Source organism: Etheostoma cragini, chromosome 7, assembly GCF_013103735.1.
Source record: "Etheostoma cragini isolate CJK2018 chromosome 7, CSU_Ecrag_1.0, whole genome shotgun sequence".
NCBI lineage: Eukaryota > Metazoa > Chordata > Actinopteri > Perciformes > Percidae > Etheostoma > Etheostoma cragini.
Genome location: NC_048413.1, coordinates 8,658,438 through 8,676,668, shown reverse-complemented (window position 1 = coordinate 8,676,668; position 18,231 = coordinate 8,658,438). Strand labels below are relative to the sequence as shown.

General features: G+C 41.5%; 1 protein-coding gene and 1 long non-coding RNA gene across 3 annotated transcripts in view; one reads left to right on the top strand and one right to left on the bottom strand.

The window, feature by feature from the left end:
• The window catches only part of scube3 (signal peptide, CUB domain, EGF-like 3), an 80,304-nt gene that overhangs the window by 39,975 nt on the left and 22,098 nt on the right, over positions 1-18,231 (bottom strand). For both annotated transcript variants that reach the window (XM_034877870.1, XM_034877872.1), the window contains exons 2-4: positions 17,205-17,327; positions 13,861-13,986; positions 4,702-4,836 (exon numbers count right to left, since the gene is read on the bottom strand). In XM_034877870.1, coding sequence (XP_034733761.1) covers positions 4,702-4,836; positions 13,861-13,986; positions 17,205-17,327 — 384 coding nt within the window. The remainder of the gene's footprint in view (positions 1-4,701; positions 4,837-13,860; positions 13,987-17,204; positions 17,328-18,231) is intronic.
• Positions 57-18,023, top strand: LOC117948292. Its single transcript, XR_004657408.1, has 4 exons — positions 57-71; positions 200-205; positions 7,434-7,439; positions 17,822-18,023. It is a non-coding gene; the product is annotated as an uncharacterized LOC117948292 (long non-coding RNA).

Genomic DNA, 18,231 nt, shown 5'->3' with positions numbered 1-18,231 from the left:
GAGAGAGAGAGAGAGAGAGATTGGGAAGCTAATGAAAGTTGTAAACACAGGAAGAGGATTTCATTGACAAAGTAAACATTTCCTGGAAAGAGGAGGCCTACTGTAGAGAAAAAGAGCAATGCTTGTATCCACAGTCAGGTGACTGATAAAAGGCAAAAGAGGGAATTGTTCTATTATTTTTGCTAATATGGTAAATAAGTAAATGGTGACCATTATTTGAACATCAAATGGAACATTGTGTTAAAATACGTGTAGCGGCCGATCAACGGATATCTCCGGTGGCTCATGTAATTAAAGTTTTCTCTGCAATGAGCTTCAAACAATCTATTACCATCATCATGCTGGTGGTAAATTTAAGACTCCTTGCTGCCATTCAACAGCTCGCCAAACAATGCCAGCCCCACTTATGCCATATTGATTGGCAGAGTGACAGGACATTTGATCCAGAGGACTTCTTGTCACAAAGTTGTGACTCTCATTTCACTTATGTGTATTTTGAGCTGAAGACAATATGACTGAAAACATAACTTACCATACAGTATGTGACTTACACACACACACACACACACACACACACACAAACACACACACAGCCCGTCATTGCACACTTACTGCACAAAGTGATTGCCGGATATTCAAAAATGTACAGGACTAACATTATGGATGAGTTGAGTGAGCCTGAAATTTCAGAATTCCAATGCTGGATCCCATCTCACGCACATATAGTATGTCCCTGTTATTCTCCTGTGTAAAAGAGACAATAAATCAAATGTAAAGCAGTGGAACCTTTCTTGACCTAAATGGCATTCCAATCAACCACTGAGCACCTTGGCTGGCCTTCAAAAGGCTTTATATCTTGACTGGGAGAATGTTTGGGGAGAATAAATGAACTGTTACATTTTGGCTAGCTAGACGATGGTGCCTTCATTTGGCGTTACTCCTGCTTGGGGGGTTGGGGGGGGGGCAGGGGCAGGTCTAATAAGAGACAGGCCAGCAGCAGCAGCCTTGTCATTAGCTGAGAGGCTGGCAGACCCCCGCTGCCTAATTGTCAAAGGCTCACTGCTAACAAGGGCTTCCTACCAGGAGGGGAAACAGACTGTTGGCGACATGCACTGCAGTGACCAGCGCTCCACTGTCCACTGAAAGACTCGCAGAAGTTGCCCAGGGAACACCTGACCCATTAATGTTAGAAATGGAAAGCTGATGTCTTTTTAATGAGAACAATGAAGCTCATGAGCAAACTGCACCCCAGGCTTTGCTCTTTAAGAGGAGCTTTTGCAGAATGGATGGAGGGTTTCATTTAATCCAACTTGGCTGGGCGATTAGATCAGTTTTAATTTTCTCAATGATTTTCACCCATGAGCCATTTGTGCATTTTTTTTAGTAAGCAAGAAAAGTGATTTGCACCAATTCTGCAGGGTTATTGTCCAATAACTTAGCGAGCCACTTCCTCACTACTTCCATTTTCCCTCAGACACACACTGTTGTAATAAGAGCAGTAATAATAAGCAGATGAGTAGTTGTTCTGTCTGTTAGTCTTTGATAAATAATGAAACGATGACAGAGCGGCTATCTGATGAGTGAAGGAAGTCAGTAGATTTATGGCAGCTTTAATCTCTTGATCCAAATGTGTCTCATCTGGAAGCAATAAAGAAAAATTGAATATGAAAATGGAAGATTAACAGAAAGAGGTGAGACAGGGGGAGCTTGGTGAGACTGGACCGGTGCTCACAGGCTGCTTCTGACAGAAATAGTACTAGTGCTTTGAAACACATGATCCGGCTTTTCACTCCTCTCAAATAACACTGCGTTTATGAAATGTAAACATTGACAGTTTACTGATCTAATAAGGCTGATCTCATAAACCAGACTTGACCAAGATCCTCGGTACACCATCCAGGGGACTTAGGGACATTACAGTCTACTGACTCCCAGCAAGAGCAGTTATCATAGAAAAGAGAAGGGCAGAGATGAGGAGTCTGCTCTACATGCTGTCAGGGCTTTCTGAACGACAAATGCTGCAAACCAAAAGGTCCTTAACACAGTCTAGGCACGAACTGGTGGAGCCGAGGAATCTGTAGACAGCTGGATAATTACTTCTTCAATAAATGTGTTTTGTGATAGCTATAACAGCTGTTAATTTTCTCTGATGTTGCTTTTCTAATCTATGGAGAAATCTACCAAACAAAGAACAGAGGCAGGAAATGCTGTGCAACATGTAGTGTGACAAACAACACGCAAAGCAATAGCACAAACCAGGATAGCACAGAAAGAAAAATAAAATCGCGATGACCTAAAAAAAAAAAAGTGTCCCATTTTACAGTCCAACTGAAATTTAAATTCATATTTGCCAAGAAATCAGTGGTAGCCTATGGGTTTTGACTAATTTGGTAAAAATTGTAATTGCCAAAAAGAAAAGTATTGCGTTTTATTTATTGTTCTGCAGTGGAGTGTTTCCAGGGGGTGTGAATTTTTGGTGATTTGAAATATTGAACTATTTAAATAAAATTGATGGACTGATTCAACAAATGTATGTTAAAGAAACATCTGTTGCGTTGAATTTGGACGGTCTGGTCATGTGGTATAACCACAAATAGAGACAGCCAACACTTACTAGTCCCCCCCCCCAGTAGCTTATTCTTTCCAAATGACACCTAGTTAGCCTAGCTTGGTTGTTTAAGGCTATAAGAAAGGGACAGAGAGCTTAAATTGCGTACAGTTAGCTAACAGATAGCAGATACAGATAACAGATATGTGGGCTTGTTAAAAAATGGAAAATGTCTGGTGTCATAATTTCTGTTTGAATGTTGACACGCTCCGGTCACAGACTGGAAAAATATGGACAGCTTGTCTGTGATGTCACCCATTTTGAAGAGCCCAAAATGAAGCTCATAGTGGGCGGCTCCCGCCGGTGCCATCTTGACAATTAGAGACAAAAAAACGTTTTTTTTGTACCTGGCTGTTAACAACTGTATATTTCATTGCTCAGCACGGGAGGTTGCCCCTTGGCTCCAGTCGGTAGCTCACCCTGGAAATTGACAGTGCGTCTTCTAGCAACGCCAGCTCTCAGCTGTCAGTCAACAGTTGCCATGAAAAACACCCACCCAGAGGCCTGACTCTTAGACATAGTTTTTTTTTTACAATTATGTCCATAAATGGTTTTATTCTCCTTTGCACACTGTAACTCAGCAGGTTTTGTTCTTAAGCCCCTGACACACCAACCAGACGGCCGACCCTCGGCAGAAAAGACAGTTTGACTGACCGTTGTGCCCGAGTTGGTCAAAAAGTGCCTCGGAACACACCAAAGCAACAAGACGTAATACATTTCCATAACAGCAGGCGGCGCTGATCTATATTGTCGCCCAAAAATGAAAACCAGCAGTTGATTGGACAAACGTGTCATGTGGGTCTGGTTTCTCTGGAAATTCAAAGCCCGACTGTCACAGCGACTTGTTCAGCTTGTTTACGATCACATATTTGACTATATTTTACACACCAAAACATTTTAAGGAAGAAAAAGGCCATGCATTTGCTGAATCTGTCTTCATTTCAGATTGACAAAGTTCAGTTTAAAAGATTTTTGTCCAATTTGGAGAGACTCTAGTCCCGCTCATCTTGCCCCTGGTTCCAGGGTTTGCGCTCCACCAATCAGATTGGTCGTTTGAGTCCGACTGCCGGCAGTGCCCGCTTTCGGACCGAGCATGTCAGGTCATGCCAAAATCAAGGCCAAAGGTCCCTTCGGACCACTCCTGACAGATGACAGCATGCAACACACAGAACAGACTCGAGTCACCCACCTCGCCAGACTTTCCGACGGCCGACTATCGGGTTGGTGTGTCACGGCCCTTACCATCCAACAATTTAGCAATGCATACGGCGACTCCAGAGCAGCAAAAAAATCTGGAAGAGCATCTATTTTTTTGACATAAAATATGCGATTCAACAAACAAGAGCGGAGTTGTTACAAAGTACAACCACTGCACTGTTGTTTCATAGAAGTGAAAAATTCTACGCTGTCGGCAACAAAACAATATGCATATTAGAGATATGTGCCTGACAGCTCACGTTGCTTTGAATACGATGACGTTATAAATGTACAGTATGCATGTTGGCGGTGCTCCTGCGTCAGATGAGTAAGCCTCATAGCAGGTTGGCTCTGTATCTTCTCTGTCACGTCTCCATCCCACAGGAATGCTCTATAAACAAGAGGTGTGTCTGCCCCAAGCTACACCTTTAATTGTTTTCTTTGCTTGCAGTTCCCCGAAGGCCACTCTCATACCACCGATAGCTTCAAATGCTGCCAAGCACTAGATTGGTCCAATTTGAAAGAGTGGGAGGAAAACAAAAAGAGATTTATCCCTGTTTGTCTTCTTTTTTCCCCCCCTCAGACTGGAGACACCTACCTTTGCTCACCTTTCATTTAGGCCTGTTAGGGCACAACTCATCACATTACTCAAAAATGCATGGACCTGAACATTTGCATGAAGATTGAACTGCATCATCGTCATCATCATCCAAATGTTGCATTAAATATTGAGCTTTCACCACATAAAGCAATATCCAACCTTGAGTCAAATGCACCAAGATATCCTGCTGTTTTCCACAAATCATCAATGTCAATCTTTGAATCATACTTGCATACTTGCTTTGAGGTGTGTGTGTGTGTGTGTGTGTGTGTGTGTGTGTGTGTGTGTGATTAACCTTTAGGCCTTTGGATACAGGTATGCTGGTTGTCACTCAGGAGGAATCCTTCTCTGCAGCGGCACTCATAGCTGCCCATCATGTTGACACAAATCTGCTGGCATCCGCCGTTGCCTTCTGAGCACTCATCCACATCTGCCAGGAGACAGACGCACAAAACAAAATTAATGAGATCACTTCAAGACAGAACAAATACTACACTGATTACTGTTTGTGTAAAGGTTATCTGCAATCAAAACGTGACCTGTTTATTGGACAATTAGCTGTAAATCAAACAGAGGTAGTAGGAACACACAGACATATAGTATCCATTTAGAACTATACTGTTGTTAGAGCAAACGTGATTGAACCGACAGTACTTCTGAAAGAGCATAAATGTTTTGTATTTTACGGCAGTATTTTGTATCAAAAGTACTCACATTGAGTGAGTATCACACGATTATATCTCATATTATTGATTTATTATCAGCGGTGAATTAAGCAGTAAGCATGTAAGCAGAAGTTTCACATTGTAGTTAGTTAAGGTGGAGCAGGTTTTAACTTCTTTTTATAATGTTGGATTGCTTAATATATAAAAGTGCATCATGGTTTAAGTTATAAGTTCAATATATGTAAAATTTAGTGGAGCAAAAAAGTACATCTTTTTGGCTGAAAATGTAAAGGTTTAGAAGTGTATGCATGGTATATTGAAATGGAAATAGGTACCTCAAATGTGTACTCAAGTACAGTATTTTGGTAAATGAACTTAGTCCACCCAAAATATGATAATAAAATTCCCAAAACCTGCTTTTTGAAAAAAAAAGCTCTTCTACTATTTGACTGAAAACATTTCAGGTCCAATGATATAAATTAAAGATTTTAAAATGTATTTCTCATTTGAAAATGTTTTAGAAATGACAACCTTCAATAATTAAATAGGCAAAACAAGCACAAAGGATGTGCTTTGAGTGCAAATGTCATACAAAAGTAAAAACACAAGACACAAAAAAAAAGTGTTTGGATATTATGAAAAGCCAGAGGGAGCTTTACTTAAGCTGTGTGAGGAGGCCATGTCTGTCTTAATGGTTATCTGACATGGCAGCACACAGAGCTGCACTGAAAACCTCCAACTGTGCAGCACTAAGCCATAAAAATGCACATGCAGCACAATCTCCTGGCAAGGGGGAAACCTGATCCACCTGGGCCAGAGTACCTGCTGATGACGAGTGTCTGTCAGCCCCATGACGGGAGGAATGCAGGGAGAGAGAGGAAGGAGGTGAAGGGGGAGGCGGGGGGGGCAGTGAGGAGGAGGGAAAGGAAAAGTAAAGATGGAAAGAGGAGAGAGTATGAGACAAGGGGGGAGGAGCAGTGGGTTAACAAGCAAGCATGTGAATCCAGCAGTGGTGGAGGAAGTACTGAATCCCAGTACTTAAGTAAAAGTACAAATAACCAGAGACATATTTACTTAAAAATAAAAGTCCCACAATGACAACCCTACTTAAGTAAATGTAAAAAGTAACTAATTTTAAATTCACTTTCAAAGTAATTACAATTTATTCTCACAATATCTATATATTATGGCTGAAAAATAAACCAAAAACTAAACTCTAGTCTGTCCTCCATGTAATGAACCACCCTCTCTTTACGGAGTGGCTTTTCTAGACGAACATTCAGGAAATGACAACCAGGCTGTAAACCATCCGTAAAGCCTCGGAGCAGCTGAACTCTCATCTCCGCCTAGCAGCAGCAGTCAGGGCACCGCCAGCGGGTTCGGCAGCTCCACTACCCTGGGGAGATCTACGGCGATCACCGTCACTTGCTGACCTGCTCACCCACTCCCACTTCGGGCCGGCTTGTGCCATACGTGCCGGCAGGAAGATGTTTCAGCAAAAATGTAACGGGACATTGTAAAAATGTAGTGGAGTATAAAGTGTTGATAATTACTGCCAAATGTAACAAAGTAAAAGTCAAAAGCATTCACTATTGATTCTACATAAGGTGAGTATAGATACTGTACGTGAAAAATGTACTTTTCAGTAACAAAGTATTTGTACTTTGTTACATTCCACCACTGAAATCCACCTCAAGTGCATACAAAGGCAGAGCATTTAAAAAGGTGTCAGTGAGGCCTCGTCCTGCCACGAGGCAAAAAAAAGAAACTGACCACAAATGAGAGGAGCTGACTTCATTTCCACCCTTTCAGCTGTTCTCTCCAAATGGCACAAAGCTGTTTTTTTCATCGAGCGATTTGACAAAAGAAACAAATGAGCAGTGGAACATCTATGAATCTTTTAATATATCTTGTTCATTTTTCACAAAAAAGTTTTTGCACAATGTGACTTTTTGCTGCTCTTGTTTGTCTGGCATGCTTCGGAGCTTCGCTGCCCCGGCGTCCCCTGTGCGTGACTGTACTGAGGCTGTGGAGGTGACTGTTCCCCGTGAGACCTGGGCTCTGTCCCTCACTACCGACCACACTGGAACCTTATCCATCCCTCTGCTCGATGCATCAATAATCTGCTGTATACACAAGGCTTTTTTTTAATAAAACCGTCATGCGAAACTAATTTACTGTCTATTTGTCCAGTCTGAGAAGGCCTCGAGATTAAGTTTCCTTTCTGGGGAATTCTCAGCCCGGCAGAGTAAGAAATTAAAATTCACTCTGTCTTCTTCTTTCTTCTTTTTCTACAAAGAAGACTGTGCTCACAAAGTGGCACCTGGCGGACAGAAAACTCTGGTGTTGATAAATGGTACAGTGGCAGGTAGCACTCATGACCCTCGTCGGCTTGCCAAGTTCGCTGTCCTGCTCTTACTTTCCATCAGCAAAACTGTCTCGTTCCTCATGAGTCATGTCAGTTGAGGTCATTGGGAAACGCATTACACTGTAGCCAGGTGAAGCAGTGCACTCAGAAAAAAAACCCTGCTCAGTAAAGTTAACATTTAGACTTTAAATCTGAGTAAAAGGAGGACAGTTCAGAAATAGCTGGGCAGGCTTTCATTCAACTGTGTGGCTGCCTTGGTTTTGACCACTTGGTCCCATCATGAAAGTGGCAGCAGCAAAGAGAAGACCTTTGAGCTGGTGGAAGCTGCCAACCACCTACAGCTGCACCTTTACAGATAAACTGTTAGCAGGCATCAAAAACCCAAACTCCATAATTTATACGGGAAAACATCCTCACACATATAAAGTCTCTTTCCATCTCTCGTTCAAGCACACAAACATACACTTACCCCAAAAATTCAAATATGTAAAGGCAACTGAAATACATCAGTCCTCGACGCATGCACAAAACGCCTATGAGAAATGCAACCAGCCTTAGAGGGCCTGGGGGAATTCTCTTTCCATACCCTCGGCGCATCAATGAAGGTTTAATTTCCTGATTCCTTCATCCCTCCAAATGAGGCGTCCCCTGTCAGTAGATCTCTCCTGTTTAAATAGCTCCCATAATTGCCTGTGTTGTGTGCTGGGCAAGGCTGGCGTCCAAAGCAAATATTTCCAAGAGGAAAGGGGTTCTGGCATGGCCAGGAGAAGTGTTCATGTCATTTGGACTTAAAAACATTTTTTGTTTAATTCTCTTGAGAGAATGGGGGAAAAAAACTGTCTTAATCAAGTTAAAAGGGGTGCCTTACGTCTGAAAAATGAGACTCGTCTGCTCTATCCCTGCATTACTCGAGGAGACTTAAAGCAAAGGAAGGTTCAAACGGAGAGAGATTAAGAGATTGGTTGTGTTTGCGGAGGCCATGTCCGCTGGTTTCTCAGATAGCCTTGGCTGTATATATAACATTTGGCCTTGCGCAGAGCTTTAGAGCCATGTAAACATGGCGGTTGCCTTACAGAAACTCCTGAACCCTTATTTTGGAGAAACACTCAACTCTTTTGCTCACCTTTTTGTAAGATTCAGCAACTTTCGGGGCATTTATTGCTGACCCAAAGGTTTTTTTTTTGCCTGCGGGGGTGAGCAAAAAACTACCGCTGCCTGTCATAAAAGCTGTCCATGCATCCATCCTACTACTGGGCTTCTGTCCGGATCAGACAAAACTGTCTCTGTGGTCTAAACAGACCAGATACAAGGAGGTGAGTGGATGGACACTGGCCTCTTTGGACATTCGGTTTACAGGAGTTGAAGAGGCGCACATTCTTTAATAAGGCAGCAAATCGGAGCCATGTGCGGCGACAGGCAGCAAAACAGCTTGGCTTGACTGAGCGTCAGTGAGGAAGGAGTGGCACATACACAGCCAGCTCCAATTAAAACAAGATCCTTTCTTAGTTTAAAAAGGATTTACAGGATTTCCTCTTTTTCTCTGCTGCTTCTGGAGTTCAGTGACATGGCGCATTTCTTCACCCACTTGAATGAACAGTGACCGAGGCGCAAGGTTAGAACCCGGCCTGAGAGACAACGGAGTTCACAGACGCTGAAACTGGCTTTGTGTTAACAAACACCCAGCCTCCGTCTGACACGCGTCAGCTGAGGTTGTATAAATTGATGTGTTGCAGGAAGTCCAGATTTTTCATCTGCAGAACACACGCTCTCTTCAATCAAAGAAGCGTTGGTGACTATTTCAAACTGGAAGTTGATGCATTGAGACACTTACAGTATTTAGCTTTGAACAATTTATTAGTTCCCGCACTTCCTGTCTTCCTGTGTCTAATACAGCTAACTGACTCACATCTGCTAAGCAAACATGAATACAATCATTTCTGTTTCCTGTAGCGGTTTATTCTTAGATCAGCAGGTAGAGATGATTTTTATGCTATTACATAAACAAAACTAATGCAGCTTATATTAAACTCAAACTTTTCGACTTTGGGGCCTGTCTCCGGGTAACCATTTCGGTAAATAAGCACCTGCTTACCGTCTCTTGCTGAGTTCTTTCCTAAATTAATAATTATGAGCTAATATGGTGAATGGCGTATCTCTGTTCCTCCAAAACAAGTCTGGAAGTATTTTAAAAACAAAACCCCAGGATAAGTGTTTGGATGGACAGCCCTATGCCTAAAAGACAAGAGGCCTTGCGCTGACGTCTGACTGCTCCCAGTCTGCTACATCCCTAAGCCCAATCTCAGGCTTGAGTTTCCCCCAAAGCCCTGCCAGTGGGCTCAGCTGGAATTGTTCATTTCATGGTGGATGGGAATGAACAATACAGAGAGAGAGAGAGAGAGAGAGAGAGTGTACGTACATGTGTTGATATACCCTTTAGGAGCCAGCTAATGCACCAATCTCAAATCTGTCCTTTATCACTCCTGCTCCTTTCCTCTGAATTGTGGAGAGACTCTCGTGTCCGAACTCGATCCTTGCATGTCACAACAAAAGCAAAAGGACTTCTAACTGGTGAGACAGCAGGGTATTTGCATCTGCAGCAGTGAGGAGGGTTAGTGCTAAGCTTCTGTACTCTCATTGACTCCTTTATGTATGAAGGAACCAGATCATAATTTTCCTAAATTCAGGAGTTAAACTTAGTGGTCTTTCAGGCTACAATCAAATCATTTTGCACAAGTGAAGGGTGTGGATGTTATCATCACTGCCTTGGAAGAGTGGCCAATGCAGTTAAAAGGAATGCATTTTCTTGGCAAAGGCTGTGGAGCAAATCAGCATGACGCTCTTTGATGACTAGTTTTTCCCATCAGGACCTGGTCAATAATACATCATTCTAAAACCTCCTGTTTAATTAGCCAACCTTGCAACATGATCCCAAAGGATTACAAGAGCAGGGATACAGGCTCAGCCAGGTGATGACTCAAGCGACTTTGTGGTACATCACAGATGAAGCTTTTTGATCAAAGAGATTCTGAGGGACGTTCTTAAAAAACAACAACAAAAACGATGTCACGATGCAAGTACAGCCATTAGAAAAACCCCAAACAGTGTTGACTGAGGTGACATTTTCTTGGTTGCTACTCCAAAGATGGTCTTCAGACCCCCATTTCAAAGCTGGAATGACATTGCTTTTGTGTTATAGATCATGTTGAGTCTTTGGGGAAGGTAAAAGTAAAAGGGCATTCATTTCCCTATAGATTGCAAAGGGCATTGAGCGCTGCTGAATCAATACAAACCAAATGTTGGTCAATAGAAATCAAAGGAACATAGCCTGGTAAGATGTGTGTGTGTGTGTGTGTGTGTGTGTGTGTGTGTGTGTGTGTGTGTGTGTGTGTGTGTGTGTGTGTGTGTGTGTGTGTTCAAGTCAGCTTTTGTTCCTACCAGCGAGTCACTGCATGTGATTGTGGCATTTCCATTTTATTCAACCAAGATGTGTTGCCCTCTTGCATACAAGTCATTTGTAGGAAAAAATAAAACATGACCGATCTAGAAAACTCTTTATCTGCCTATCCACTTCACAGGAGCATAAGAAATATCTTCTGTCTTTTATTTCCAGATGGAGGTAAAATGTTGTGATTTGTGGTTGTAAAGAAAGGGAGTATTTGTTCAGATGCTTACATTATTAAACAATTTAAGAGAGTTTAACTAGCAATGATAAGAGGGTATTTGGGTTTTTGTAGGACCTCAACCAAAACACACAGGTCGTTAATGTGGGGACGGTGGTGCTACAGTGGGGAACTAATAGCCTCCTTGCACCTGGTTTTCATTCTAAAGAGGATGTCTGTTTTGGATTAAATTGACATTGATTCCTCTGTTTTTCCTAAGACTGAAAATCCTTTACAGCCTTGCCATGAAAGAGGTTTGGTGATTAAATACCTTCCCTCCCTTACCTCTGCGAGATAATAATCATAACAGTTATAAAAGACATAATCAAGTTCTTATATGCTTCGCTTCTTCTCTTCAGTGTGTGTTCTGAGAGGGTACAATAGCTCCCTGTGTGGTAAATTATACAGTGAGTGACATCTCACTCCGCACAGACAGGAGCAGTGTGCTGTGATATTGCATTGCTTCCACCTTGCTGACTCCCTGACATCTTTGTGTGGTTTAGGGCAGTCAGAGGACACCTCAGAAACCAGAGCGTCCCGGCAGGGCGCACAAGGCAGCGTTCTGCTTCACGCTCCACCGCCTTCTGCCACCGCCCAACGTCAGTGTGCTGCCAACGAATTCAATTACAAAAGGAGCCATGTGGCACGTGCGGCAGCTAGTAATCAATGAAGACATCGACAGGGATGAGCATGCAATGGCCTAACTTGCTTGTCCCTACGCTCAGACACACACACACACACAAAACTGAGAGTTTAAACAGTACTGTAACCATGAAAAGCAGACAAAAATAACATAGAGTAAATACAAAGAGAAGACTCTAAACTCAGTGTGAACTTTTGATAATCAGGTGAATGTCTCCTCCTGTGCAGCCTCGGGCACATCTGGCCTCTAAGGGCTCTGAGGGTCTGACCTCGTCTGGGAACCAGCTGCTTAGGCTCTCTACTCCAGGGCCAAGAGGACTAATCTTTTCTCAGGGGCCAAAAAGGAGCTTAAACCTGGAAGAGGAAGCTGGGGCCTTAACATGAAACCTTGGCTATTCCTCTTCCTCTCCTCTCTTGTGTTTGTGCTGAGGATTATTTCCTTAGCAGAGCAGAGCAGAGGCATTAGAATGAGTTAAATTCTCGAGAAAAGAAGTCTTTAGTGTCCTTCCAGGTCTCAAGGCAAGAGTTGGATTTGTCCTTGACAGCTACACCATTCTGTGGACATTTATAAACTGTATGCTATGGTTACATGAGTAAATGTTATTTTTATTCTAAAAATAATTTGATCAATATCCTTTAAGGAAAAAGAGAGAATTTCTGAGTCAGATCAAAACCAAGAAGTCTTACAAACAGGTCATTTGCTGGGAAAAATAAGACATGGCACAAGAAGAAAAAAAAGTGAAAAGCTCTCTCCGTGTTTGATCGTGTGCATTTCACTATGACAAATTTTATCAAAGGGATCGATGGATGCAACTCCGTTTGATGCAACAGCAGCAACCACACAACCATTTATTGCAATTACACACCTGCACGCAAGGCAGGAGCTGATCCACAGCACAGCAAATGATCCAAGCACAACTGAACGCCGTTGCTAAATGGCTTGGAAAATAGCCCTGCTTTACACTGTGGATACAAGTGCATGAGCGAGGAAGAGGCAGCGACTGAGGGAAGAATACAGTAAGATTGAGAGAAAGTGAGAATTTGAGACGAGAGAGCATTGACAAGTCAGGGCAGGTTTATTATCGATCTAAAGATGCTAGTGTTTTCCATTCCACCTTAATCCCAGCATTGCATGCACTTCATCAAGTAAATTGATACGAGTGTGTTGCCTCGTGTGCCCACATGTAAAAGCGTCTTGGCATTGAATCACTGTTAAGTACTGATAAGGTTTTCTGTCATCACTTCACCTGAATGTGAAATCCTCTGTAGCAAGACACCCTTTACTTTATTCTGTAAAACAAGCTCACAGCCGCTACAAAGGGTTAGTCAGCTTTAAATAACACGTGAAATGCATCACGCTGAGTTTGTTACCAAGAGGGAGATGATTTCTGAGGAGCACCAGGGTCTGAGACTTGGAGGTATCAAAACAAAACAAAGGAATGTAGGTTGGGTGAATGGGGGAGAAGGAGCAAACCAGAAGGACAGATTGAAGGGGATGATGTCTATATTTAGCAGCTCCCAACATCAGGAAGATCAGTGTTTTCTTCCCCTTCATTTCATAACCTTCTAAAGTGTAATATGTTCTCTGTGAGGTTAATATGAATGGCACACTGTTGAAATATTAAACCATGGGAAAGTACGGTTGGCTGCCGGATCACTCAGAGCTCTCAGCTCAGGGTTGAGATCTTTGTAAATTCACCCCTTTTTCGTCAGACTTATTAATGAAAGGTCTCTTTTTTCACTTTTGTGAAAACACATTTGGAGACAACCTGCAATGTAAAAAGAGGAAATGGCTCATATCTGATGGAGCAGTCTAATAAGAGCTCAATTCAGCCCTGAAACATATATTAGCATTCATGATGTGACATTAGAGATGCAGAGAGAAGAATTTATGCAGCCACATGGGTAATGTCAGGCTGAGTTTGTAACATGACACATGCAGTATAATGTATGGGATCTCCTGACAAAAGCCCCTTCTATAAAATGTTCCTGCATAATTAAGTCATCTGCAGAAGATTTACTGTAGGGAAATAAAGTCAGTTTAGCACTCACACAAACACACACATACATTGTGAGGTAATTGCACACCCACTCCCCCACATCACACACCACACACTCACCTAGACAATTGTGTCCATCATGTGCCAAGCGGAAGCCATCATAGCATGTGCACCTGTAATTTCCTGGGATGTTGATGCACTCATGGACGCAGCCACCGTTGTATTCAGTTGCACACTCGTCAACATCTGCAAAGAGAAGATACCAAAGGATGTGACAGCAGGTCCTTCAAAACTAGAAGTAATCAAGATTCAGTTAGGAGATGGATGTAGGAACAACCTTAAAAGGAACAGTTTTTCATTTTGGGAATATTCCCTTTCCAGCAGGGAGTTAGATGAGAGGATCAGATCAATACCTCTCATCTATTCCATTGACTTTGAAGTTTTAGTCACTTCGCTTAGCTTAGAATAATGATTGGAAACAGCTAGGCTCAGTCCAAAGATAACAAATTCCATTTACCACAACCTCTAAAGCTTGCTAATTAACATGTTATATCTCAAAGAGACTTGATATGCTTTTTAAATCTCAGCAAGAAAGCAAATAAGCATGTTTCCCAAGATGTCAAAAAAATATTCCTTTTGAAATCTGTGAGAGCAGTTAGGCCGTTTGGTACACTACAGAGAAATAAAATGATCTGTTTTGTTCCATCTCTACTTTCAAAAGAGGTCTTACTTATGAGGTAAACAGGGACAAGGCAACAGCTGTGCTAATTAGCTGGTTCACCTGTTACTGATGTAACTTGGGTACATGCCAGAGCTTCACTAAAATTGTTTTGTTTTTAAAGCCTAATAGGCCAGGGATAGCCAAAATGTTATGCCATATTTCATATTTTACAGAATGGTCCAGCCAAGACATTGCTTTTTCTCTTTGGAATGTTATTGTTGGCAGATTGTAAAAACACTCTGAAACAGCAATTTGGGCAGTATGGGAACTAACAGTTTTCTCCTGAGACCCAGAGAATGATGTCAGTTGTGACAATTTGCTGCTGTTTGTAAGTACAAAAATGTCCATTGTACGTATAGAGAACACAAACAAAAAGGAAATACAGTTGAAAAATGTCATTTCATGTGAATGTACAGTGTGTCAGAACGTTATTTCCATTACATTAGTACTGATATTACTGACATTACAGGCTGACTGATAGCCAATACTTAATAAAAGCTGATTTTTGACCAAGAGTCCGATAAATCAATCCAACTCTAAAGTTCATCAGTCCGAGTAGCTAAAAGTGAAGAACAGGGACACATTAGAAAGAAAGCAGAGGCCGGAAGATAAAGAGAGACTGCAGATTGGCATGACAGCCCGAGAGGAGTTGTCTGTTGTGGTTATGATGATGGTTGAGGGGCCCGTACTGAGGACAGCCAGACAAGGTGGATTGAGAATACAGCGCACTTCCACTCAGCACTTACTGGCCCATTTAGGGCCGATGATCCCGGTCGTTCAGCTCCTCTCCTTGAGGCTGTCTCACTTTGGGCTTAATTGGACTTGACAGCAGATGGACTGAGACAAAGAAACACTCTCCTGCTCCACAGACTGTCCTGCTCCCTGCTTCTCCACTTCCCACACATCTCTGCCATTCCGCGATCACAGCACACAATCAACCATCACTTTTCTACTTCTTTCTAAACCTGAAATACCCACCACATGTTTACACAAAAGGGATTTTTCTCAATAGCTTGTCACATCCGCCTAAGTCAACTCCAAGCTTTTCTCCCTTTTACATCTACAAGATGTCGGTTTGTGTTTGATATAAACGGGAAAAATCATGGATTTAATTCTGAGGCTGAAATGTCATGGATATAATAAGAAGAATACCAGTTTTAGTTGGGTTTACTGACAAGATTTGTATACAGTTAAATAAGATATAGCAGATTTTAGATTGGCATGCATAACAAGATAGGAAATATTGTGATGTTATATTCAACTAATACATCTAATTTATTAAGTCATTAAAATTATTGAGTGTGAAACTGATTCTTTTCAAAACTCCTGTTTGTGCTTCAGGTGGTCATTTTTGAGTTCATGCCTCAGAAAAACTACAGAGACCTCAAACAGAATTCCTTATTTAAGTTAATATCCCTCTAAAACACCATCCACGGAACCTCAAGAGGGAATTTTGTCCTAACACTTTGGAAGATACCCACAAAGTGTGACTAAATCAGACTGCTGAAGCCTTCTAGTAGCTTTAAACTTTGGAATAGATTTATTGCACAAACCCAAGATTTAGGATTCTGTCCCCAGTTTCACTGAAAGCATGAAAGGAAGTGATCTTTTTACAATAAGCAAAAACCTGCATCAAATTTCAAATAGACACCTGACTATTATAAGACCAACTTGAAAGATTGTTAATGTATCCCTTAAAAGTGTTGGAAAATCAGGAGTGAACCTGGGAGATTAAAAAGTCCACTCATATGGACTCAGAAAATCTCAGATGTTGCTACAGGTTACGTTGAACCAAGCCCTCAGATCACTAAAACCTAAAAACTCAAACGTGAACCATAGACTACTAGACAAGCTGGCTGGAAGTGGTAATGAGGATTAAGCCAACCAGCATGAAAACATGAGAATGCTTTCATTTTATTTTTTAGTTAGGTGCAGCAACAGGCGGTCACAAAGCACGCTTCTTAAATCTTCCCACCGGGTACAGAAACGCTTTGAATTTTTTCTTATTTTTATGAATGTTGCTTTTGAATTTTGAATGAAAGTATATCGGCCTTGAGGAGTCATCCGCTAACCTACAGTTCAATGGAAACCCAACCTTGCACATACTTTACAATAGATTCAATAAAGTAAACTTTTATGACCTATAGGCAAGAGGCCATGAAAAACACTCGGTCTAGTACATGAAAGAATAATAGTAGTAAGGAAAGAAATGGCATTTTGAAATATGGTTTTGTAATAATACTAATAAAAGTTGTGGAATATAATGATCCTGAGGCACATTGAAAAAGTCTAGAAAAACAGACTTGTGTCTGACAGTCTACGAGGCCTGCCCCTGGCTGTGGAAATATCCTTGACTGCTTGGCAGGGCCTCTGACTGCCGTTTCAGCCACTATCTTAATTCTCTCCTCCAACATGTGTAGGGAATTTACTGCTTCATTTCATCTTGTCACAAAGGAGCACTCTGCACCTGGCTTTCCCCTTCCACTCTCTCCCTCGCCTTTCCTCCTTCTTCAGGGGAGTCTTAAAGCTAATGACTTATGTTGAGTGAGACAAAAGGTTTTATCAAGCCTGTCACTGGCCCAGGGGCTTACCTTAAGAAAGATAAGGCAAATCAACATGAGAAATGTTCCTTTTACTTTAATGTACTGTAAAAACTCCTTGCTGTGCACCCACAGAGGGGGGCAGAAGTTTCTGCCTACAGCTACAGCTGAAAATGAGCGTATTAATCTGTTAAAACTTTTACCTTCACAATGTTTGCCATCCCCTTTATAGCCTGACTTGCAGATACATTTGTATGACTTCAGGGTATTCTGGCAGATGGCGTCGATGCTGCAGTTGTCAAGCGCCTCTGCACACTCGTCCACATCTAGAAAGGAGGAAAGGGATGGGTTGATTAGTTGATGAAGCAGAAATGCTGTTGTTGGTGGTGACATACTGTAGGTACACCACAAAATACGGACTTTCCAAATGTTAAACTCCATGTCATTGATTGTGCTACATCGGACCACTCAGAGTGAAAGATCAAATATGAAAACACATTAAAAGTTACTACAAATCATATTCTCATGACTGTGAGGATAAAAGTTGGTTCATTGGTGCAATTTTCAAGAACATTTTTCTTTCAAAATCATGAACACACCCACTTATTGATTATGCTGGAGCAGTTTTTTAGTGATCAACTGGACATTTGTCTCTGCAAAAACAGCCATAAGAAAACAAACAGAGAGTCTTGGGGCAATGTCCCCAGTTAAAATACAAAAACAACAAAGTCTTGTACAGTGGCTTTTAGCAATGGCATTCATTTTGCATTTATATGGTCAAAACGTGTTAGATGAATTGAAAGATTGCCCTACTGGGTAGCACTTTACATTCCACCACGGTAATAAGATGGTAATAGTGGGGTAACAGTGTGATAATAAAGAGGTAATATATAGACAATAACTTGTAATTACCAAAGTAATAACTAGTTACTACATCACAGTAATAAAATGTAATACTGGGGTAATAAGGTGATAAGAAGGTAACAGATGTATAACATGCAATTACCAATGCAATAACTAGGAGTGGGTTTATGATAACCATATGATTATCTGGGTAGTGGTAATATAGTTAAATAAATATTGTAATAACATAATAATAATGGGGTAATGTACATTGATATTTTCACAGTATTATAGGTTACAATCTGCGTAATACCGTCCAAATTAGATAACATTTTTAATTTAAAATTAGTAATAACCATATTATATTGCTGAAATGTATCCACCCTT